At 39.2% G+C, this 26,321-nt stretch overlaps 1 protein-coding gene across 9 annotated transcripts in view; it reads right to left on the reverse strand.

Annotated features, from left to right (window-relative positions):
* Ntng1 (netrin G1) overlaps positions 1-26,321 on the reverse strand; it is a 347,205-nt gene that overhangs the window by 11,185 nt on the left and 309,699 nt on the right. Inside the window, exon 8 of one of the 9 annotated variants that reach the window (XM_052730080.1) lies at positions 17,786-17,839. The exons of the other annotated variants lie outside the window; for them this stretch is intronic. Within the exon in view, the coding sequence (XP_052586040.1) occupies positions 17,786-17,839 (54 nt within the window). The remainder of the gene's footprint in view (positions 1-17,785; positions 17,840-26,321) is intronic. 9 annotated transcript variants of the gene reach the window in all.

Below are 26,321 nucleotides of genomic sequence, written 5' to 3' on the forward strand. Positions count from 1 at the left end.
AAGTAGGCTTTGTTAGTGCTCAGTTCCCTCTCCAGTCTCCCTAATGCAAGAAATTCAGGTTAGATGAGCAAAGTGCTAATTCTTCAGGGTGATGAATTTCTCACATCTCCAATCCAAGAAACCTGAAGCGAGAAGGACAGAGAATGGCCTCCCTCAAAGCAGCATCTGCACATGTTGTGTGGATATGAATCTTGAGAGAGCCTGGAGTCCAAGCATGTGGGTGGTGAACATTTTGTATTCAATTGCCGTGTACTCCACAGTCTTGCAAGGTCACTTTGGAATGTCAGTACCCATTCTCTCAGAGGTGAAATTTATACTCATTTAATGTGTGTTCATCTGTGTCAGTCAGTACACAGAAATGTGGTCTGTTTCCGGAGGAGTAAGGTTGTGTGGGGGTGGGAGGGAGTAGAGAACCCAACCAGCTTCTCCCACTCCCCAGCTCACCCTTGCCTGTTTGTTGTTGAAGGTTAGAAAGAATCAGGCACAGACTCAAATGACAGACTGAAGTCTGGAAGCCATCCTGTGCAAAGACCCCTTATCGCTTGCTTTCAACCTGTGTTTTCTGTCTGTGTCTGTACCCTTCAGGAACATAGGTGGTGCAAGCATGGCCCTTATGTGACAGCATCCAGTCTGCTTGATTTCCAAGCAACAAACCCAAGGAACAGGGCTCAAGGGTCTGTCAGGAACAGCGTGGAGGGCTGTCAGCTCAGTGGTCAGATATGCCTCATCTTCTTAATCAGGGACAGCAGGTTTTGACCTGAGGGAGCAGCCATCCTATTATTGTTCATCTATTATCAGAGCACTTGTTATAGGAGTGATGTTTTCTCTTGTTCAGCCAAGGAAAACACTGCTTACAACATCATAAAAAAAGCCCCATTTATTTTAAAGAAGACATATCTGCAGGCTGTAGTACCCCAGGATGTGTGAAAGGGATGACAAGTAACTCCAATTCAGGGGGAAGACGCACCATCTAAATACCTTAAAGGCTTTGGCTTTATACCATGCAAAAAGCCCCAATTGAGGTGGAGAAAGAATTAATTCACTGCAATTCCTACAAACCTAAGGCTGGGCACCTTTCCAAAAGTGATCTTTAATGATGTATTGAAATCCTATTTAGGTCAACACCTTCAGACACAGATATAGGCCAGGTGCTCATGAAGACAGTACTGAGAAATCACAGATTTTTCTCCTTTGGTATCGGAAAGATACTTTTCTCATTTAATGAAAAGGTGCAACCTCTAGTCTGGGCTCAAGGTGAAAGATGGCTGTTATCGGAGGCATATTCATACGCAAGGGCAACACACATCCAGGAATAGATCATCTTTCCCGGGAACAAGCCATTATGTCAGGAGAAAAGCAGATGCAGGCTGTTTATTCATGATGAGATGTTCATCCATGGTCTGCTCTGTAAATGCATATCTGCACCTTCCACGTCTTATATAATGAAAGTCCTAGCTAAGGATTTGGGAAAACTTATAACCAAATATGACCCACATTTATCTCTGACTGTGGAGAGTGGAATTGATTTTTATCAGTTTAAATTCTATCTTCATACTATTTTATTCTGTCCAAATTTCCCAGAAGATATATACAGTATTTTGAACATATAAAGGTACATGTATCTTTACATATGTATGTGTGTTTCTTACCTCTTTACATATTTGAAAGAATTTACTGTTTTTTTGAGAAATGTATAATTTACTGAAAAGATAAAAAGCAATTCAGAAGTGAATCCTGCCATCACATTCTACAAAATTTAGAATTTGTGATATCAATACATATTTCTAGTAATGTTGTCAATTATCTTGAATGTCTCAAAATACCTTAGAAAATGAATGAGTTCCTACATGATCCAATACTCATAGCAAGTGTCCTGGCTCCTTCTTTTACCAAGCATTCCAGAGTCCCTGGCAAGAGGGCAACCAGCAGAACTTCCTGAAGCCAATGGCATCTGAGGACAGACGTCCATTTTTATTGGTAACTAGTGATGATGGACGCAAATGGCTAGACATGGTTGATTTTGAAGACCAAGCTACAGAAACCACTGAGATGATATGTCCTATCCCTTTTCCAGGTAGAAGAAGTCATAGTTGAATTTAAAGCAACTTGAAGAAAACTAACCTCTTTTACAAAGCTTGAGCTTTGAAAACTTCGATCTACCTTTATAAATGTCTTTATCACACACACTCTCTTCTTGTTACATTTCCTGTTCACTGGTTATATCACGACGCAGAGTTGTCTCAGGCACTAACTTGATGCTCAATAAATATTTATTGGGTAAATACATAAAACTGGTCTAGCTTTTCCTCTGCCTCTTTATGAATGGTTCATGCCTATCTGTTACTGGTAAGCAGACAGCATGTTAGCTAACTCTCAGGGCAGAGAAGCAAGGAAGTGGACAGACACAGCTTCCTGGATATGGAAAGCTTAAAGGTCAGAGGGCAAGAAATGGAACGAAGTTTTCCTTGATGACTTCATTTCAGTGCCCTGGAGTAGGAGCTAGGTGATTGCTAAAGCAAGGGTGGGAAGGCAGTCACAGGCAGTGTTTGGAAGGGAGGAGCAAGCGGAGGATTGGCAGAGGATGGGAGAAGCAAACCGGGAACACATGGGAAAATCTCTTGGAGGTGTCTGTCACTCCAACTCAGGCTGCATACCATGATGTGTTAAAGGTTACCACGCATGTTTTTGTTTGTTTGTTTGTGTTTTGGAGAAAGCATCAACAATAGGGGGACAGGCACGTGAATTAATGTTTCTTCCTTTGAAGATCCAAAACATACCTGGGAATGGGGTGGAGGTGAGGAGAATCAGCAAGGATGGTCAGTGTTTGGAGATGTGGGACAAAAAGCATTCCTTTCACTTTCCATTAAGCAACACACATTAGTTTTTATGATGCTCAGAGCACTCGTAGCATTGTGAGTAAGATGATGGGGGAGAAGGGGTGTCTCTGAGGCCTTGAAAGAACTTGGTAACTTTTTTTGCTTGTTTGTTTTCCAACTGGGAAAGTGATTAGTTAAATTTTGAGCTCAGGCTGAAAGACTGGATAGAGCTGCTTTATGTTAGGGTAGGAGAGAGGTACGGACCTGTTATGGGGGCATTGTAAACACGGGCAAGAAGATTTTGTATTGAAACAATGTAGGACTTATGATGAATAATCTATATAGACCCATGCTGTGCTGATACAAGTTTGTAAGTTATTGTACATCCTGAGAAGGAGGCAGAGGACCTACCATGAGCCTTGGATATCCAGCATTAAGAAACACAAGTGTCTAGGGCTGAAAGGAGATAATTGTGTCATTAGTTCCCCTGTGTGTGTGTGTGGGTGTGTGTGTGTGTGTGTCCATGTCCATGTGTGTATGTGTTGTTGTTGTTGTGTTTTAAAGACAGAATTTCAGTGCCTTTGAGTATTTTATAAATATAATTTGAGGTTCCTTTTTGTCAAGCTATAGTCAAATGTCTCCTTAGAGACTCAATTTTTCCGATGTATACTTGGCAAGAGAGTTCTAAATATGGTCTAAGCCCTCTTAGGATTTTTAAACAGCAGGGATATTTAAGCATGAAAAATAACTACAGAAATCACACAGCAGTAACTTTTCTTAATGATTTTTTTCCTCTAGGAATCACTGTAATTCACTCTTGTCTGCTGTGGTCTCCCTATCACCATAACCACCTCCCAACAATGTCAAACTAAGTCTTGAGAGGTGATTTCATAATGTCAGGATGAAACAAAGCCATTTCCTTGTTAATGCGAACGTCAAAGCAAAATGAATTGGTGTCAATAAATTCAAGGTGAGGAAAACAGCATTATGGAATCAAGAGAATGTGCAAAATGATGACAGCACTCATTTAGGGATGCCTGACTCTGAGTGAAAATGATCGTTAATTTTCAAAAATGCATTTGCTACTGCACTGGAGCCCAAACATTTAATTTTTCTAAAATACATTATCGAGGTTAAAAAAAGGACAAAGAGGTGACAATTATGAACAAGTCGTGTGCAAATCTTTCCAGTAAAGTTAGTATTGATCTCATCAACTCATATTGTCCTTTCACATCTGCAAATTCCAGAGAGATAATACTTAATTGCTTATGGTGGTGGCATCCAAAGATAAAGGTTTAAATGTGGATATTATTACTTGGGACTCTCCATTTGGGATTACTGATGCTTCCCCTTTTCAAGCCATTTTGTATGGCTGTTGTGAACAGGAAGAATTACTTAAATTGTGATTATCTTAAATTGCTTTGTAACTGCCAGGCTTCATTGGAAGTCCCGCAACAATAAAAAGAGAGACCCTGCTGGGCAGTGGTGGCACATGGCACGCCTTTAATCCCAGCACTTGGGATTTGAGTTCAGCCTGGTCTACAGAGTGAGATTCAGGACAGGCACCAAAACTACACAGAGAAACCCTGTCTCGAAAACAAAACAAAACACACACACACACACACACACACACAGAGAGAGAGAGAGAGAGAGAGAGAGAGAGAGAGAGAGAGAGAGAGAGAGAGAGACCCTAAGAGCCATAGAAACAGTATGTGTTATGACCACTGTGGGTCCTTCTGACTGAGTAGGTAAATTGACTTCATGGAATGCAGACTTTGTGTCTTCCAGTTCACTTTTATCATTAGTAAAATCTAGCTTCCTTGATGCCTGATAAGTTCTGGCCAACTTGAAAACAGAAAGAAAAGAAAATTGCTGTTTACTCCTACAATTCCTTCAGTGACAGAACTGTTTACCCACTGAAGATGGTTAGTTTTACTTTAAGTGAGAGAAAACCTGACAAAAACCCTCACTTAAGAAAAAAGTTTCATGGGATGCTAAAAAAAAGCTAGCGAGTCATGTTAAAACTTCCTCACTTCATGCAATAGAACTTACAAAAACTGACCTTCAGGCAGGAGGTTGAAGAGTATGCAGAATCCTTTCCTAATAGCTACAGGAGTTCTTTCCCTGCTGGTTAAGCAAAAGGTGTGTAAAGCATGACCTAAAAGGGGGCAGCGGTGTCTCTGAAGGATCCAGAGCGACGTTTGACAGCTCTTTCTAAGACGAGCAAAGTTGTGGGGGGCCAGGAGTTGGGGGAGATACTTCAATGAGTAAAACGTGAGTGGCAAGAAGCGCTTGAAAGCTGTGCCTTTGGGGACATCAGATTCCGACGAGGAAAGAGAAAGATCGTGGATTGGTTTGGATATAGTTGAGAGGCTGTGTGTATTATTTAAAGCACAGAGAACAGATGTTAGAGTTTCTGTCTAAAACAGATGAAGTCTTACCAAAGTTAGGTTAAGCACAAATGAATGAGATTTGGGTGGAGTTGGGGAAGAGCCATCACAGGACATGTTTAAAATACCTTGTTCTACACCTTTTGCTTTCTTCCACACTTATTTTTCTTATGTTTTGAATGTATTACCCTAATAAAACTAATGAGATTTTCTAAAATGTAAACGGCATGAAGATAAGGAATCTGCTTGTTTTGGTTTTTGGTAGGCAATGCCCAGAACAGCACTTTGTAACAGACTGTGCTCAATGAATATCTGAGTATTTTTGAGTGAATGAATAAATGAAATATATAGAAAAATTCATATATTACATATCTATTGCTTCCTTTTTGCTTCTAAAATAGCTTCCCAACTGTGTCTGTTCTTTCGCCCCTAAATTAAGTTGCGCAGAAGTGCTACAGCCAGATTGAGTTGCTGCTTCAGAAAGTGTTTTCACAGTACTCTCCGCTCGTTCTCTCACTTGCAACCTCCAGTGGCCCCCCACTGCTAATTGGATCACAGTGTAGCCAGGGTCCCTCAGGACATGATTAGAATCTTTCTCTCATCTGCTTTGGCTCTATGAAACAGTCTTTCTTCTGCTAGCAAACACACATGTACACAGGCTCACACTGGTGTGCATGTAATTAAAATTGAAGTACTAGAAATTTTAATACATAATATATGTCATTTTACTGAATATTCCAGTAACTGGGCATAATAGGCATTATTAGTATTAGCATGATTTCCAGTTTATGGCAACCTATGTATCTTATCCAAGGACCCTTGTGGTAGACCAGAAGATGTAAGATCAGGAGTGATACCTCTTTGACTCTTAAGCACTGTCTATGCTACTCTCCTGACCCTTTAGTATCCCCAGCTCACCCTGACTCAGTGACTCTGCTATGGATGTGTCCTTTCCTAAACTCTTCACTCACTCTTCAAGGTTCAGTTTTTAGACAAGTTCCACCAAGAAGACTTCTCTGATTGTCCTGACCTACATGTATCATCTCACCTTTGAAGCCACAGGGCAGATGGTCTACACAGTGAGACATTCATGGATGTGAATGAAGATGGAGTTTAAACAGCCTGGATTTAAACTTTGGTTCCATCAAACAAGAGCTGATTGTGTATGTCACTCAACCAATCATCATTTAATCAATAAAATGGTTAAATTTATACCTGATATCTTACCCCAAAACTGTTATGTAAATTAAATGAGTTAGTATGTATAACTAAAATAGAACAATTCCTGATACATAGACAGTTCATTCATAAGTACCATGTATTATTGGGCTTTACTAAGCCTATGACCAATGTTCCTTCTCCATATGCATTTCTTGTCTTCTCAAGTACAGTACAAGCTATCAGAAATAGGCCATTGCTTTCCAACTTCCATTGTCCACACTGATCAAATGCTTGTCACCAGGGAGACATTTGCTGGCATTTTTCAGTGAGGGTAGTAGATATCTTTTATTTCTATAACCTCAGGCATATCTTTTATCTTTGATCCTAAGCATCTGTGGTTTTTGTCTGGAATGTAGTAAGAAATTCTCAGTAACTTTTTGCTTTTCAAATCATGTTTTGTCAGACAATCTCTGCATTTCCAGGCCTGTGGAGGGAAGAAATCATTTCTGGAGCACAATTGAAAGTAACCTGAGTTTTCATCCCTGCCTTCAAGTGGTGGCTTCAGGTAAGTCCCTCCCCTCAGTGGCATTCTCCAAATTTTGCTTCTATTTCTTGACTTGTGGGAAGGAGAGCAGCCTGGAGTAAAGAGTAAAGAAAACAGAATGACTGGAGCACCAGGTTTGGGCCGAGTGACAGGGAATTACCCACATGAAGCTGCCCGGAGGGTGGTGCCTGTCTTACTTGGTGGGTGTCCTTGCTCTGTTGTCCATAGATAGTGATCATGTTTACAAGTTTACAGATGTTAAGGTCTTACACTGAATTGTATCTTGGATTTAGCTCCTATTTAGGCTTCTTTACTCCAGGAATGAAAACCAGTCACAGAATTCCCATGTAAAGGTACAGGAGAAAGAGAGGCAAACTCTGGCTTATTTTGGCAGTAGAGTCAAAGCCCTACTCTGCACTGTGTTAGACGCTTTTCTTGCCACTGATGTGCTGTTTTGTATTTAGTGATCCCACTCAGGTTGGCTGATCTGATTTTCTCTTCTAGGGTTCTGATTATGTTTCTACAGGGCCAGTGAGTGTAGGCCCCTTGGTTCACCTAAAGTCCTCTGGTGCTATTCCTCCCACATTCCCAGGGTATCTGCCTTCACTGCTGTGTCTGACTATTCCTGTGGATCCAATTCACACCATTCTGGACAGTGGTGCCTTTTACACCAGGTGCTCCTAACCTGTCAAAGTTTTTGAACATTTTTACATTCTGTTTAGTATCTATTTCAGGTGTAAACCAAAGTTTAATCAGGTTAATGATGTTTCAGGTTACAACTCTTTTTTATCTTAATGCTGGTCAAGTCTACCTACAAAGCAAATGCTCTCATCAATAATCTAAGCAATGGCTGGCTTGGCCAGCTAGTTAATCCACTGATTACAGTAAAAGAAAAGACTCATATGAACCTGAAAACTGCTAGACTAGATTAGAACATGGCACACCTATTTTCCAAAGGCAGAGGATGTTGTGAATGTGAAGCTATTTTCTTAGGACTGGAACATTCTGTTGTTGAGAGAAGGGAATGGGTTCATGAAACTCATGAGGGAGTTATAAGACACATTCCTAAGGTGTAAGCAATGTGGAATTGCTGTTGTGGAGACTTTTCAGTAGAAGTGTATAAAAATTGGGCAGGGAGCTCCAAGGATGCAGGTTTTATGAGATGTCACCTGTGCTGGTGTTTTCAATGATGTCACCTGAGTCACTGATGCTTGTGAAAGTAACCCCTATTCATGCTCCTGTAAGTAACCTTGGTAAATCCACTGGTTTATTAAATTAGACCGAAATGGAATCATAGATTTGGTCTGTCGTTGGTGTTCTACCTGAGTCTAATAGACAGTTGTTTCTATCACCCCTTGGGAAAGTCATGCAAGAGAAGTCATGGTTAGGGAGGTTACTTGTCAGCTGAGCATCCTGAGGAGCCAAGATTTGTCTCTAGCTCTGTGACAATACAGCCTTCCCAAGTTCTCCGAAAAGCTATGTAAGACTTTTTTCTGAACACAAAGCTGATGTTTCTGCTTGTACTAAGAAGGGAGAAAGAACAACACACCTCAAAAGGTACTGAGTTGAGAGCAAGGCGCCCATGTAAACAAACATGGAAGCTCCACTTTGTTGTCACTCATTTTGGTTTTTGGAAAACATGTTTTAGAAGTCTCCTGCTTTATGGTCTATAACACAGTGTTTCTCAACTGTGGGTCACAACTCCTGGGGGTGTGTGTGTGTTAGAATGACCCTTTCACAAGTGCCACCTAAGGCCATTGGAAAACACATATATTTACATTATGATGCATAACAGTAGCAAAATTACAGTTATGAAGTAACAATGGAAATTAATTTTATGGTTGGGCATCAACACAGCATAAAGAACTATATTAAAGGGCCACAGCATTAGGAAGGTTGAGAACCACCGGTCTAACAAGAAAGTTTGTAATTTTAAGACTACCCCAAATCTTCTAAACTTACACCAAACATTTCATTCCACCTATATTATAGGAATTATTGAATTTTAGTAAGTGATGATATGAATGATGACTAAGGACACCAACTTGATAAACATGTGGCATTGACTCCCCACATTATCACCAGGACCCTTGCCTGACATGGACCAGGCAGCAAAGTGTTTGAAAATCAAGTCTTGCAAAACACAAATGTATTTTTTGACAACTTTCTGCTGAGAACCCTTGGATTTTGTTAGCTATAATGCTTACACAGCTAAAACCCTATAATTAATATTATGGTTATTCACTTGCTATTTTAAATTCATCGTCTTGTTTGGAGGAATAAGCAGAAAAAAAAAACAAAGGAATCATAAATCGACATTGTATCTTGTTCTTTCTAGAACTACATAACTCACACAACAAAACTTTATGACAAAGAATTCAGTCAGTAAAGAAGAATCATGCCCAAATTTCAAGATAAATGAATTTTTATGGCCAAGTGATAAAGCATATAATATAGATTTAGCTTACAATGCTAACATCAATAGAGCCTAAACTACATTGCCAAGAGCAACAAAGTGAGAATAATGGGAAAAGATTGAATGACCATATGAAAAAAGAAAAAGGTTTTCAGAGATTTCTTGAGAAGCCCATAATGAATTCATATTGATGTTGCTGGCTTGACTAATGACATCAAAATGCATGATCAATACATGCTAACTAGGCTAAGAATTAAGTTCAGAACATTCTTAATTGGGAACTAGTCAAGGCACATTGAAAACCTGAGCTGGCACAGGGCAAGGAGAAGGGAGAAGTCTAATTTCCTGATTGCTTTAATGATGGCTTTGATAGTTGGAGGTAGCCTTGTGCAGTCTATTACCCATGATTTAAGAAAATTGGGAAGGATTGTGATTCATACAGACCAAGAGTCACATCCTAGATCACAAACTCACTGGCTTTGGACCTTTTTGAGTCTAGGCTCTCAGGTTGTGAAATGGGTACAGCAGGTTATTACCTGGTATGAGAGATTTGGAGATGAAAACAGATACCCATCTATAAAAAGATTGCTCACAGATGGTAATTATTTTGATTATAGAGATGTTTAAAAGAGATAGAATTGACTATGATGCATATAGCAAGCAACAAATTTTAGTTCTTCTTTTATTTAGAAGAGATATTTAAACACGATTTCTTTATATAGTACTTCTTAGGTTTAGTGATGAAAAGGAATCATGTTGATATATCCTTACAAGCAGCACAATTCTGTCAAATGATAAAAAAGAATGTGAAAGCTGCCATTTGTGTTTTGAGCACTTGGTCTGTAGTAAACTTTATTATAAGCACTTTTTGTCTTTGACTTAGTTAATTCTGTTAATCTTATAAGGTAGACACTGTCATCCAGAGGCCTGAAAAATCCAAGGTTCAAGGAAGGCATCTGAGCTATCCAGGCTCACATAGGTAATGGATGGCAATGGTTAGGATCAACCTGATGCAAGGACATGACCGCTAGGCTCTTTTATCTGACTGACCATCATACTGGACATCAACTAGCATTCACAACTTGTGTTCCCGTTTCTCTATCCACTAAGCAGAATCAGGCAGGAGCTGTCAGGACAAGATATCTACATGACAGAGTCAATACAAAGAAACCAAGGCATCTTGGTTCTAAACTATCTAGAAATTTAGATTTAGAACCAAGTGCAAAGGCTGGCACAGGACTCCAGCAGTTCCTGGCTCCTTCCACTTTCATTATCTGCTTTACCCTAAACACAGCACAAGCTGCCCATACCTCTCACCTAGAAAACTGTGATCTCACTTCCTCTTATCTGGCCTCCCCATTGCCACATGAAATCCATTGTCCACAGTGCTATAATACTCAGAGTTACTCTTTTTGAAATGAAAAGGCCCCAAGCATACCACTATCCTCTATGCCCACTGGGCTCAGAATAAAATCCACACCTCTTACTTTTCCTGGCTTCACAGATAGTGAATGATGCGATGCCTGTCTCCCTCCATCTCATCTCCGCCTCCCTTTCACCACTCTCCAGCTGTATTTGCTGCCTTCTATTCCGCGAGAGAAAAGGCCTTTGCTGAGGACACCAACTGGTTGCCCATCTCCTAACACTGTCAAATGAGTGTAGAGGAGAACGCATCTCCATGAGCTCAAGGTCTGTCCTTCTTACCTCGCTAACCCCAGTATCCAGAACAGTGGCTGACACAGTTCGTGCTGCATACATATTTATTGAATAAACTGAAGGTTATCCAATGCAGCACACATTCTTTAAGGGCCTAAAATAGCACAGAGATAATGGGCTTTGGTGAGGCTTTTCTGATGGGTTTTAATTGCACTTCTACCTCACACTAAATGAAACTAGCTAAACTTTCCTGACCTTCTGACTTTAAGACCTGATAGCAACTGTATGACACAATTACAACCAGTGCATGGGGCTTCTGAGTCCTCTGGAGTCAAACATCACAGAATGTGTCACAGTGGGGTTCCTGTGTGCAGTCTTGCTCCAGGGGAATATTATGCACTTGGCAATGCATCAGAAAATTCTCCTCAGAGAAGGGATCATTCCTTGGTGATGGATGGACAGTTTTCCTCATCCATTTCCACAGCCAGGCTACCTCTTAATTTCTAGTTTGGCATTAAAGTGGGGCTAAAGGGTATGTGCTGTGGGGTGCTATCCAATAATCACAGCTATTCTTTCCACAGGGGGCTGAGTCTTCTCTCTCAGGCCATAGCTAAGATGCCAATATATAAATAATTGTAAGAAGTCAGTATTATACCACTAGCAATGGAGGAAATAATTTCATAGTCCAAACAGGAAACTATTGGATTTCTTTGTGTCCATCTAATTGCCAAGCTTATTCCAAAGTGCAAAATTGGTCCAGCCTGATGAAATATTATCTCTTGGAAAGCGGATGTGAAGTCAGCTCGCTCTTCGTGAGACAAGAGCCGAGTAGCCATGTCATGGTAAACAAAGCCACTAATGACCCAAGTAGTCTAGGGGACTAAGAGTGAGATATTAGGAGCAAGGACATCTCAGTCACTGGGCACCAGAGCACTCCTGCAGTCATGAAGCTTGTGGCAAGAAACAAAACTGGCCATCTGCAACCTTGCAACTGCTTCCACTGCCCACACCCGCCCTCACGCTCTTTGCACTGAATGCTGCAACTTCTGTCTGCACCTGCCCACACCTGCCCGCACGCTCTTTGCGCTGAGTACTACTTTTAAAGGGTTTTGTCCCTTGACCTAGGAAAGTGTTTTCTGCTCTCGGTGCTCTAAAGAAATAGGAAGGAGCAGAGTAAAATCAGTGCAGAGGTGAGTGTGGGTGTGGGTGTGCACACGGGTGGTTGTTAGGGAGTCATACTTGTACTTCCCAGCACTGACTTCATTTCTACCTCCCAGCTGTCCATTTGGATAGGTGGCGGTGGGGCAGATGTCTGATTTTTTATTTTTTTACCACCCCTAGAAGAAAATCTGTAATAAATCATTTACTCTGCAAGTAGTACCCAGCTCTCCATCTCTGTCTTAAAATGCCACCTCCCCAGCCCCTGCCCCAGAACAGCTCCTCTGTGGCATGTTGGTGGCTTGCAGCCTCTATTCCAGTGATGTTTCAACACCCACTTGCATGTGAGAGTCACTGCATAATGGATTTTGTCAGGAGCAATTGCTGGGGATGTTGCTGAACCCCTCCCTCCACCTGTATGGAATCATTAATCTTGACTGTGAATCATTCCTAACCGCTTGACTGAATAGAAATGACCTCACACTGAAAATACAGGTTTCTGTTTTCCTCTTGGCAACTTATTTTCTACTCTGCTTTGCTCCAACTCCAGCTCCCTCTCTCTTGTTTTTAGGCTGACATCTCTGTTCAACAGCAAGGGTATTTTGAAAGCCTGTCCGACAACCATGGACTCAGAAAAGGAGACCTTCATAAAGTGTGTGTTCTATTTTGAGGCTGAATGAATAGCATAACCTGAAGCGAGTGGCCTCTGTGTTAGGAAAGCAGAACACAACACAACAAACCTGGATTTTTACAAAGGATATGTGAATAAAAGCCAGTCTAAAGTAAAAGACTCAAATCAAATTAAATGCATCTCTCTCGCTCTCTTTGAACAATATGCTTATGTCTTTGAAAAGTTGCAAAGGAAGACAAAGCAAAGAAATGTAACTTTTTCTCCTTTGATATGCTCCAGAAATAAGAGGTAGCAGCAACATGTATGCAAAAATCCAGTAATGACATTCTTGGATGTAGAAGGAAATAATAAAATAGGCATTATGCATTGAAAAGGACTTTAAAGAGCATCCACCCAATTTCCTGTGTTGTTTTGATCCCTTCTAAGGTGACAGACAATAGAGCAAAATTAGGCAAAAATTAAATCCTATTTCTTACTAGGGAGCAATGTTTCTAGCTTGAAAATAAAGTTGAAGATTCCACATGCAAAGACCATAGAAATTGGAATGATAAATCAGGTCTGCTACTTTTTTTTTTTTGGCATGCAACAGTGTTATGCAATGAACTATCATATGAAAAACAGTAACTATGGAAATGTGGTAATGATAATTAATGGTAAGACATGACATATTTCTTTCCTTCCCCCTTCCCCCATTCCCTCGAGTTTTTCAGCTTCTAAAAGACCACTAAGTCATTTTTTTCCTCCCAGTAATTGCTTCATGAAGATTGTTAATATGTGAATTAACTGAATTTACAGGACTTTAAAAAGGAAGCAATGGACACTGCTCATTTCTGTCCATATCGCAAATGATACCTATTTTTTAGTCTTAAACCAGATGGTCAATGAAGGCAGTGACCTCAATAATAGCCAACATAATTACCTACTTTATTTTCACTGAAATTGAAACTTCATTGAAAATAATTTTGTCTCTCGGTTTATTTATGGTGAAAAATGCTTTTTACCTTTTGAACTTCCAGACTACTGGGCTGAATACAATGGCTAGAAATCTCCTTTAATCACTTCTAACAGCTCCCGAGTAGACTGAAGTTAAATTTAAAATGATATAAAGTTCTTCTGATCCCCCTAGACTGACAGTCCCTAATTTTAGAAGATTGCCACTGTGGTGATATAACAGGAAAACCAATGTGTCATCCCCATTAACCTGAATAATAGATTGAAAGTAAGGGGATTCTGAAACAGCTCTCTATTGTTCTAGGTGTCTCACTCGTTGACAGTAACATATGGTGAATAAGACTCCCAAACTGTAGACAAAAATATGTTGCAGTTGTGTATATCTGCACTTGGGATAGTTGAGAAAATATGTTCTACTGTTAATGAGATAAAACATTCCACACCGAGAGTGCAACCTTTTCAAAAGATAAGGATTCTCTGATACAAAAATGTCTTGAGAGAAATTTCTTCATAATACTTGTAGCATACAACTGGCTGGAAATTAATGTTCTGCTTTTTAAGATAATATGGCAAAGTAAGAGATCTGTAATTTTCTAATACATTAAGCAGCAAAAGTATCCTTATACATAAGTCTTCCAACATAAATAATTTATTCTGGCAGCTTATGGAAGATTCAAGCTGTAATAATTTTAAAAGAATGTTGTGATTTTTCTTGTTACAAAAATTTTAATAAAAAATAAATTATTACAAGTGGAAAAATGAATAGTGTTTCTAGATAACTCAAAACAAGGAAACAAATTCAAGATAAATCTATTTTATCAGATTATTACATGGATATCCAAGATAATATATGTATCTTATAGTGGATCATGATATTAAGAAATGTTCCCAGATTCTGCTTGCTATGTAAGGAGTTTTAATTTTGCTAACCCAGGTAGTGTTCAGGCATGTAACCGGTGGCTTATCCAACCAGCCCATTCAAGTGTGTCAGAAATTCCTGTGGGTCATCCTGTCCTCTTAGTCTTTTATCTTAAACAGAGCCACTCACTCAAGTAAGTCCCACATAGCTCCAGGACGCTTTCTGCTGTCCCATTTCATAGCCCTGTCTCTCATTAGCCACCCACCTCACATGAAGATGAGATGACCTGTCTCCCATCAGAATGAGCCATTGTATCTTAGTCGGAGGAAACTCCTATCCCTTCTCCAAGTGGACGCATCTTTCTAAACTTGACTGAGGCCTAGTCCATATCCACAAAGATCCTGTTGTCAGTATTTGCTGTCAGCATATCAAACCACCTCTACGTCTCTTCACACACCCTTCTAGAACAGATGACAAGCACGCAGAGCATAGGACATAGAGCTGAGACGGTGTGTCTGTGCCCAGCAGCTAATGATTCGATGATGAAGAGAATTCTTGCCTTTCCTTGTCTCCAGGGCAACAGAGGGAGCCTGACCATGTAAGATGGACATGGCACTGTGAAAGCTGCTACTAGAACAAAGGCTCTCCCACATATTGTTCCTACCATGTTATTCAGGACTGTCACCTCATTTCACAGAAAAGGCTGCCGTGCCAACAGCAGTTAATTTCCATGTCACCACAGAGCTGCATCCTAGAGTCACTTTGCAGCTGCCCTGCCTGTCTGAGAATATTGGACCCTCAAAGTGAATCAGGAATTTATTGCTTTCCACAAGCTCTACCTTAGCTGCTGATAAAGAACAAGCCCATTGTTTTGGAAGAGAAGGGCATCTTCCTGTCCAGCATCAAGTATTCAGTTCTATAGCCCCGAGAATCTCCACACTAGGCTATTGAGCAATTGTGGATACTGACAATTCATTCCTTCTAAAAATTACCATGAGAGTGTCTGATGTTCATCAGTCTTTCTCATCTCCCCTACAAAGCTTACCATAGTCACCATAGCACAGTCCTCTGTACACAGAACTTGAAGGAGAGTGAACTTGGTGTGGAATAGAAAGGGAGAGAACTGATTTCCGAGGATTATTCATTGCTGTTGACATCTCATGACTTTGAACATGTTTTTATACCTTGCCAAGCCTTAGTTTTTTTTTTCATCTATAAATTGCTGAACATGATATCCTATTTTAGGGACTTAGTGAAAATGAAATAAGATGATAAAAAAATTTCTGCCACAATGGTGGTGGTAGATAGGGGTATCATTATTCCTTACATCTGAATCTGTGATTAAATATACGTAACTATTACATGTGCTCTTTTTTTGTTTTTCCTTTGGGGTGCTGATTTCTGAAGGTCACTGTTGTAGGGTCTGCCAAATGGACTACTGTTTAATGTTTGTTTATTTGAATTTTTGACAGATGTGAGTAATTGGTCAGAACACCCAAGTCATGTTTTCATATGAAAAGATGTGTGGGGCTGGAACTTACATAGTCTCGGTGATATGATACCTCATTGTTTTACCAGCTAGGCCTACATGAAACTATTGACTGCTTCTCAGTGGTAAGCATCATTACAGTATCTCTTCTCTTTACACACCTGAGCATTCCCTTTGAGAGCTGGTCTGAGCATAACCAGTGTGTCCTGAGTGTGCAAGTGTGCATTTCATTAGTTGATGAGCCAGATAAAAAAAGTTCACTGCACATAAGGCAGCAAACAAACATTTACTATTATTGGTAGAAGATAAAGTGATGAGATAGAAAGACACACACACACACACTGGGGTGGAGAAAGGAAAAGTAGAGAAAGAGAGGGAGAGAGAGAGTGTGCCCACAAGAGACAGGCAGAAGGAGGGAGAGGGAGAGGGAGAGGGAGAGGGAGAGGGAGAGGGAGAGGGAGAGGGAGAGGGAGAGGGAGAGGGAGAGGGAGAGAGAGAGGGAAGAGGGAGAGGGAGAGGGAGAGGGAGAGAGAGAATCCTTTGTTAGTCCTTGTCATCAATACTTATTTTAAGCCAGAGAGTTCTTTTTCTCTTATGTGGTGCTTCTCATGTTCACGGACACTAACATTAATGAACACCTCACTGAAAGCAAACCAATGGTACAGCTGGACTGTGGTCAGAACATTGTTTCTGCTTGGTCCCCTCTCAGCAGTGAAGGACAGTTGTTTGACATGGGTCTAGTTTGTAACTCCTGTATTGAATTTTCTTAGCATATGAGGCAAAGAGTCTTAGCGTATGAGGCAATGAATAAGAGTTGTAGTTTGACTTTACAATGTCTCTAACACATACTAGTTTGGACAAATTAATCTCTCTAAAATTTATATTTCTCATCTATAAAATAGATATGCTAGAATATCCTTGCAGGGTTATTTGAAGAATAAATGAAATATATATGGCACGTCCAAGCCAACCAAGGACCCAGATACACTTGTTACTAGAATATTTTTAGTGTAATTTAATTTATAAGATGGCTATAGCATGAGTGGTTTTTTTTTTTTAAGAGCAACATTTTCCTGCATGACATATTTCTTTGCTATTTATTAGAGTCATGGCGGTTTGAAAAGAAAGACACGGTCAGCAGGAAAATCTTAAGTACATTGAAGGGGAAAATAGGACTTTTCTGTACTGACTTCTCCCTGGGGGAGCTTTGGTCATGATCTCTGCCGGTGTTTTCAAATATGCTCTTCAGTGAGTAATGATATTCTGTGGCTGGAAACTAGGACCATGCTGAGGGACAGAAAAGATCCCCAGTGAACTCCTGTCTTCTCATGAAAGCAAACATGTTTGCAGTGTCCTTTTTGACTGTCGGTTTCTGGTTGAAGTTTTAGACAGAAATCTATGCTCTAAAGGAACGTTATTTTTTTTTGTACTGGTGTTAAATTTGGAGCTAAGACCAGGTGGTGGCTGTCTTCCTGATGGTGGGGGAAACAACAGACTACTTTTAACTTCCATTAGATTAACAAACACAGTTGACTGTGGTGTTTCACAAAATAAAATTTGAATCTAAAATGGGACACAGATGCAAACTTTCCTTCACTGTGTAGATGGTTAGTGCTAAGTGCTGTTTTAAGATATGCAATTACACTTAGAGACATGAGTCACAGTGAATGGAAGCTTCATTCTCTCACTTCAGGGACCCAGGGGAAGGACTCACCAATCCAGAGTGGGGCCCAATGTTCAAGTACTCTGTAGAACTTCGTTAAACTTCCTGGGGATAGAATTGCAGATCAGTGATGCCTGTTACCTCATGAGGGAAGGAAAATCAATGAAATCCTTTTATCTATGACACTTCCACTTTAAGGAAGACATGTTGAGGACACTGTCCATGAGCAGCAACCTGTTACATTCCTACAACAGACATTCACAGTTAACTATCTTGAAAAGTGGCTTAAATACCAACACTTATGATTGGTATCTGCATTTACAGGTATAACAATGCTCATTGACAATTGCAAATCCTTCCTAGTTCTTCATTAAGCTTATCTACTGGCATCTGCTTATAGCAGATATTACCAACAATGTTTATTATGGAGATGATTACATACCAAAAATTAGTCAGGCAGTGGTGGCACATGCCTTTAATCCCAGCATCTGGGAGACAGAGGCAGGAGGATCTCTATGAGCTCTAAGCCAGCTTGGTCTACAGAGCAAGTTCCAGGACAGTCAGGGCTACATGGAGAAACCCTGTCTTGAAAAACCAATACAAACAAACAAACAAAACATCAGGAATTGTTCTCAGTAGTGTTTAGGCATTTGATATAAATTTGATAACATCCCTGTGTAGTATAATTATCATTTTTGAGAAGTGAATTCTTAGGATGGATAAGTCATAATTTTTCTCTACTGTATTCATTAAAAAGTGGAATGGACAGGATTCCAACTACTATGTGAGAAAGCTGTACAGATAGAGTAGACCTAGCATAGTGCCTTCTTTCCTTGTGGTATTATAGGGCAAGTACGATAGCCCATGCACTAGGAGCAGGGCATTTGTGCTTTACTCTACGGCTTCATGTGTGTTACTCCAGTCTCCTCTAGTTTAAGAATCTCTTAGAAAGATCTGTGTTAAACTGACTTTTCTTATATAGTATTTATGGTAGTGCAAAGTTCAAAGGGTCAATAAACACTTGTCTCTTGTTTGGCCTATCCCTCCTACTTTGCTCTTACAGAGTCCTGCTCTTAGTATTGTTTCTCTCTCCTTTGATGATTCTTCACTCAGCATGTATTTTCAGTGACTAGTACATTTATTCTGTTGTGGTTCAAGTGAGAATGCCCCCAGTAGACTCACATCTTTGGATACTTAGATCCCAGTTGGTAGAACTATTAGAGAAGAATTAGGAGGTGTGGCTTTGTGGAAGGAGGTCTGTCAATATAGGTAGGCTTTAAGGTTTCAAAAGACTCACTCCGTCTTGCTCCAGTGCCATGCCTACTTGTCTTCTTCTGTGCTCTTCCCCATGATGGTCACTATAAGTCCCAAATTATTGCTTTATTTTGTAAGTTGCCTTGGCCATGGTGCTTTATCACAGTAACAGAAAAAAGTAACTAAGTCAATGTCAAAGCATGGAATGATATGACAATAGTGAAGAACACAGGAAGAGAACATTTTAATGTCAACACAGTTGCCTGATCCCTGACAGTGTGACCAGTATACTTATGCTGAAGGTGACAGCAACATAACCACACTGCCATCCTCCCTCCTTTTTAGAATTTATGCTTCCATTTCACTTTTACATTCTGTGGTAAGAGTGGCATTGTTAAAGCTAGAGTAATTATTAACTTATTCTCCGTTACTAATGCTTTTTGATTCACTATGAAAATTCAACTTCACTTCAAGGACAGCATGACATGTGGTTAAATTGCTACTCATACTATTTTTAAAGATCTATAAGAATAAACAACCTTATTCTCTTCAAAGTAAGAGTCTCAATTTGAGGATTTTTCTAGTGAAAGATGAGAAACCTTAACTCTGCTGAAAAATAGCACATAGCATGAACTTGCTAAGAATAGCCAAATAACCCTGCCGAAAGTCTCCCGAGGAGTTCTGAAAAAAAGAAGAGACTGAATACATTTCTGACATACAAATCCTGAAGAGTGTCAATAGTCACCAAGCTGAAAATAGCATGTATTCAATAGGTCTGATGGTGGCTCAAAGGATTGCAACTGTCCCACAATCACTCCTGAGAAATTGGTTTATGTCTCAGAGGAGAGCTGAGTCTAGTTTTGGTATGTTTAGAAATCATATAATTCAAGACATGTCTAGCAGGGAGTCATTTTAGCATTACAGCATGATTTCTAAGATTCAGGATGATGCTAAAATTGATAAAGAATTACTGCTAAGGTTAGGGTACATTTTAGTGGATGAAAATTTACAATAAAGGGTTTTGTTTACTTATTTGATACTAAAAGAAACTGGAAGACACTTGTTTTAGACAAAGTATTAGATAAAATGCTGCATTTATAGGTGGCAATGACAGTTCAAACTAATAACAAATAAGGCACAATAGTTGTTAATCTCACACATTGTTTAGATTTCCATTTTTCAGAAACAAATATGACTAACATATATTTCATTTTGTTTTCATTTTTTTGAAACTTGATTGCTTATTTAAGTGTGTTAATCCAAACTGTAGATGAACCTGCAGAGGTGGATATCATTTCCTACAGTTAGATTGTCTTACTAAATGTTCTTACTGTGTGTCAGAAACCAGGCTAAGCATTTGAATGCATTGTACTATTTAGCTGTCACAGACATGCAGTGGATTCCATTTTCATCTTCATTTTACATAAACAAATTGATCATAAATGAGGCCTCAATTTTCTTCATCATGAAGTGCTGTGGAATAATGCTTTTGTACACTGGTTTAATAAAATGCTGATTGGCCAGTAGTCAGGCAGGAAATATAGGTGGGATAAGCAGACAAGAATTCTGGGAAGAGGAAGGCTGAATCAGGAGACATCAGCACATTGTCCAGGGAACAGCATGTAATGGCACATAGGTAAAGCTATGAAACCTATAGATTAACAGAAATGAGCTGAGTTTAAGTGTAAGAGCTAGTCAGTAGTTAGCCTGAACTAATGGCCAAACAATTTTAATTAATATAAGCCATTGTGTGTTTACTTGGGTCTGAGCAGCTGTGGACCAAGCAGGATACAGGAAAACTTCAGCTACAATGAAGTATTCAAGTCTGCAGCGATAACAGATTATGATGTTCCTTTATGGTGTAAGAATTTTAGCTTATTAACCAAAGTTGGAAATACTGTATTTTATTTATCACCTTTAAAATTCTGCCATAGTCTATATAAAGTCCTTATTTCTTTATTTAAAAAAAGTGTGAATGCATTTTAATAACTCCATTTATTTAAAGAACAAATTGAGAATAAACAGAAATTTGTGAAGAACAGAAGATAGCTGTTAGCAGGGATGAAGGAGTTATCAAAATAAATACCCAAGATGTTGATTTTTTTAAATGATAATTGGGAGTCTGGTAACATATATTTTAGAATAATAGTCATCATATATGCTAAGGTAAAGTAAATTTGGTAGTTTAAGTTTTCAGTTCCCTTCAGAAACATCAATTAAAAAGCAGTTAAATGATCGTCCTGGGAAAGGGAAATAGATGAGATCTTCTGGGCAAACTGGAGACGGGGCTAGGGGGTCCGGTGGGGATGGGGATGTGTAGAGTGGAGGAGATGGGGGTGGGGACATGAGGGATTAGGGTGGCCGAGTTGGGGGAGGGACAGAGAGGAACAGCAACAAAAGAGATATCTTGCTAGAGGGGGTCATTGTGGGGTTAGGGAGAAGCCTGGTGGAGGAAAACTCCCAGGAATCCCCAAGAATGACCCCAGCTAAGAAAGACTCCTAGCAATAGTGGAGAGGGTGCCTGAACTGGCCATCTCCTGTAATCAGATTGGCGACTATCTTAATTGTTATCACAGAGCCTTTATCCAGTAACTGATGGAAACGGATGCAGAGATCCACAAGCAAGCACTTAGCAGACCTCCAAGAGTCCAGTCGAAGAAAGGGAGGAGGGACTATATAAGCAAGGAACTTCAAGATCGTGACAGGGAAACCCACAGAGACAACTGACCCAAGCTCTTGGGAGCTCACAGACTTTAGACCTACAGCTAGGGAGCCTGCATTGGCCTGACCTAGGCCCTCTGCATATGGGTGACAGTTGTGTAGTTTGGTTTGTTTGTGGGACTCCTAGCAATGGGACCAGAACCTGTCCCTGGAGCACAAGCTGGCTTTTTGGAACCTATTCTCAAGGGTTTGGTCCTGCCTCAGCTTGATATGCCATGCTTTGTTGACTCCCATGGGAGGCCTTACCCTTTCTGAGGAGTGGATGGGGGAGGTAGCAAGGAGGTGGGAGGAGGGAACGGGAGGAGAGGAGGGAAGGGAAACTGTGGTTGGTATGTAAAATAAATTTTAAAAAATTAATAAAAAATAAAATAAGAAAAAAATCAGTTATAGCAGTTATGATGTTGACACTAAGTAATAAATTCCTGGATTTAGTGAATGAAAACACCTTCCAGTTTTGAAGGATTTTTTTATTTCTTTGTTTTGTTGTGTTTTGTTTTTATACTACAGAATAAATATGTAGCAATGATGTTTGAGAAAGAAGAGAGTGTTTGAATTAGATACTTTAAAATATAAGTATGTTCTGCATCTTAGCCTACTTTGCTGACCATCTGGTGAAAACACTGGCCTGTAAGATGACATTGGCATCCATTGTGCTGTGGATCTTCTTATCTCCAGCTCTAACTGGGCTGGCAAGTTGCAACTCACCTTGCATTTCACTTTGGGTTCTGTTATGAGTTGATTCATGGCTGGAGTAAGTCTTTCTGAGAATGTATAAATATTAAAGTATGCAGTCTTCCATCCCGACTACATTATTACAACCAACTGGCGAGTTTAGTAGAATTCAGATGCCTGGGGCTTGCCCCCAGAGAGTTGTGGGAGTGGGCCAGCAATAACTACTTCATTTCAGTCTTGATTAACCTTTGTCTAGTTACTGAGATGTTCAGTGTCTTGTCACTTTCTAGTTTGGGAGGGGAACCGTGTTGTCATTCTTTTCTCCTTTGTTCTCATAAAACCAGTGACATAAAGGTTAAAGCCACCGAGAAAGAGAGATTTTCAGCAACTACAGTCCTGCTCATCGCTTTTCAAGTGAGCAATTAATAATTCATAACAATTAACTGAGTTATGTGTTTCTCTTTCAATATGTTTCTAAACATGAATAGATTAAATGATAATTGCCATCAAATTTTATGTTCTATTTCATGTTCCCAATAAAAGTATATCTTTGGTAGCTCACTTTGTATTTTCTTTTGATCTATTCATAACCAAATGCAATATACTATATTAAAATATTTATTATTAACCTATCAAATATTAAACACTCTTAAATTATATGGATGAAAGAAAACAAATAGGCTACTTGTTTAAGTTTTCATGATTTTTCTTATTTTAATATGGTTTGGATTTGTAAAACACATTCTGATAAAAGCTGATGAGGAGAGGAGTAGATGAGCCCTTGACCTTTATGGAAAGCTTTCTAAGCACATACATGCTCTCAATTTTTAAACTCTCATTATTCTGTGAACATGAAGTGATAAAAAAATATACAAAACAACAACAGTGACAGCTTAAAAAAACATGTTAGGCTTAAGAGTCTGTCTACTTGAGGTTAAAATACCTACTTGTCGTCTACTTCTCAAACTTTAGTATCACCCACTTATCTTTTTTATTCTTTCTTTTTTTTGCATTTTTGTGGTTAAGGCTGAGATTCTGAGCTTCTAAATATTTCCCCAGCAGTGTTCATGCTACTGGTTGAAGGATTATACTTTTATTTTTTCATTATTTATTGTGCATGTGTGTGCATACCTCAGTATATGTATATGCACCTGAGTATATGTATATGTATATGTATATGTATATGTATATGTATATGTATATGTATATGTATATGTATGTATATGCATATGGAGGGACATAGGGAAGCCAGAATATGTCACCAAGTCCCTTGAAACTATAGTTATAGGTGGTTGTAAGCAGCTGGATCAGGGGGCTAGGAATCAAACCTGCATCCTCTGTAAGATCAGTCAGTGCTCTTACATTGATTCATCTTTCCAGCCCAAGAATCATATGAAATACCAAGGTGGGATTGACTCAAGTAAGAAAGTTATGTAGCTTCACTGAGACTCTTGTCATCAGCCTATAAAATGAGGTTGACTATTAATAGTGTTTTACATACCTTACACAAGACTATAAATGTCTGACGTAAAAAGCAATGAAAAAACATTGGTCATCATCAGTGTTATTGCATACTAATAAGGAGAATTAATGTATGACTTAAAAAGAATGGCTAAAATGAACTCTGTAAGGTTCCAGTTCAGATGAACTTTTAAGCAGGTATGTCAGAGCTGTCTATGACCAGAAAGCCAGCTAGAAAGACTGTAGGAACAGAGGTTGGAGAGGACTGGGGTGAACAGTGACAGGACAATTCTTCTCATGAATGCATGGCAGCTCTGGTTGCACACATGGTATCAGGCCAGTTAACATTCCAGCGTGGATGGAATGGAGGCACACGAGTCTCCACTCCTAGATGAGGTTCAGTTGACAGTTGATGGCTGCTGGTAAAGAGAGTCAGTTTTCTCTTGGGATGTGGTCTCTGGCAGGTTGACTATGTTCCAGTGGATGACCCCCCACAACCATGTATATATGAGAAGCACTAATTGAACAACCATCTATCATATTATTTTAAAAAAAGAAGATACGGAGTTGGGATGGGTACATTGGGGATCTGGGAGGAGTTTGAGAAGATAAATATGACTAAAATGTGTATGTACGTATCTATATGTGTGTGTGTGTGTTTGTGTGTGTGTGTGTGTGTGTGTGTGTGTGTGTATCCGTATATATGTATATATTAAGTTCTCAAAGAATGAATTCACAGAATATTAAACATTTTCAAAGTTTCATATAATTAAATAGAATCTTACTTTATATAGATACATAGCTGAGCATCCTTTAGAAATCTTTTAATTTTTATTTTAGTTAGAAAGTACATAAGTGTAATATTTTAAGAAATACTTCCATGTGGTCCAGAAGAGCTGAGTCAGCAGCACCGTGGAGCATAGAGTGACAGTGGCCTCAATCACTAGGTTACTTTGGGACAGATACTGCACAAAACTTTGTGGTTTTGAACAAACCCAATGTGGACAATAGAATGGTCCATGTTATCCATTTCATGATAACACAGACACATGAACTAAGTTCATAAAGTTAACAGTACTATTTTAAAATATTTAATTGTAATTCTTAAAAATAATTACATCAACATTTCACCATTTTGTGGTGTTTCATGCCTCATTTTTTTTGAAGTAAGTGCACAGTACAGTGTTCACCCTACAGTGCTATAGAACAGGGGAAGTCTTAAAATATAACATAGAAATTATTCATAATTTGCTATGAAAATATAAGTGATCTTTTGGCCATCTGAATAACACCTACTGCTATAATTCAACAAAGGCTAACTAAATATTCACCATGCTTCTTAAAAACAGAAAATGTGCAAAAGAGGGGATGAAAATCATCTGTGCATTTGAATATGGGTGAGTCGTGACATCGTTCCTGTGGGCAATATGAAAGGTCTTGGGTTTAATAGGCTCAGTCACACTCAAAAAGGAATCTAAGCAGAAGGAGTATGGGTTCACAGCACTGACATGCACGGAATTAAGGGTAATTACTGGCAATATTAAAGGTGATGGTAAAAAAATCCCACATCCTTTACATGTTGTAAATGTATTTTTCCTGTGCCATTGGAATTGGAGCCCTGTTTTATTAGTGTAATTCTCTTAGTAGTCCTTTCTGCTGATATTCAAGGTGATGGGCTCTTCCTGCAGTATGCAGCAGAATAATTCTTCCCTTGGACATGAGCAGTACTGATTATATTATGGCCACCCTGACTTCTCTTTCATTAGTTGCTGATTGTACTAAATTGATGCTAAATTGGCTTGGCTGGCTCTTAAGGCCTTTAAACAGTTGGTATCGACCATGTCTGTGATCTCATCCTGGAAATTAAATGGTCAAAGCTTTCATGTTTCTGGGAATCCTAATTTTTTTTTTTTTTTTTTTTTCTTTTTTTTTTTTTTTTTTTTTTTTTAAAGATTTATTTATTTATCATGTATACAGTGAGTGTTCAGCCTGCAGGCCAGAAGAGGGCACCAGATCTCATTGTAAATGGCTGTGAGCCACCATGTGGTTGCTGGGAATTGAACTCAGGACCTCTGGAAGAACAGTCAGTGCTCTTAACCTCTGAGCCATCTCTCCAGCCCCCAATATTTTTTTTCTTAAGGTCAATTAGGGCTTTGTAAATATGAACCTGTTAGATCACCCCCGCCCCCCGTGATAGCCATGTCAATATTTTAATGAAAAGTCTTTCTTTTTATGGTATCTCCCAACTCTTGCTTCACATTCTGTCCATTTTATTTGCTAGCACATCTGTTTCTTTGCAATTGTTGTGCTGAGTTCGAAATAAATCAAGCTGTGGTTGTAAGGCCAAGTCCAGTCTGCCTTCTTTTTTACTGATTAAGCAAAAAAAAAGTTTTTATACTTTTTAAATAATTGAAACAAAATGGAGAGAAATAGTGTCTTTGACATGTGTAATTCATATCAGAGTCAAATTCCAGGGCAA

This window comes from Peromyscus californicus, unplaced genomic scaffold (assembly GCF_007827085.1).
Source record: "Peromyscus californicus insignis strain IS unplaced genomic scaffold, ASM782708v3 Scaffold_9__1_contigs__length_137607984, whole genome shotgun sequence".
Taxonomy (NCBI): Eukaryota; Metazoa; Chordata; class Mammalia; order Rodentia; family Cricetidae; genus Peromyscus; species Peromyscus californicus.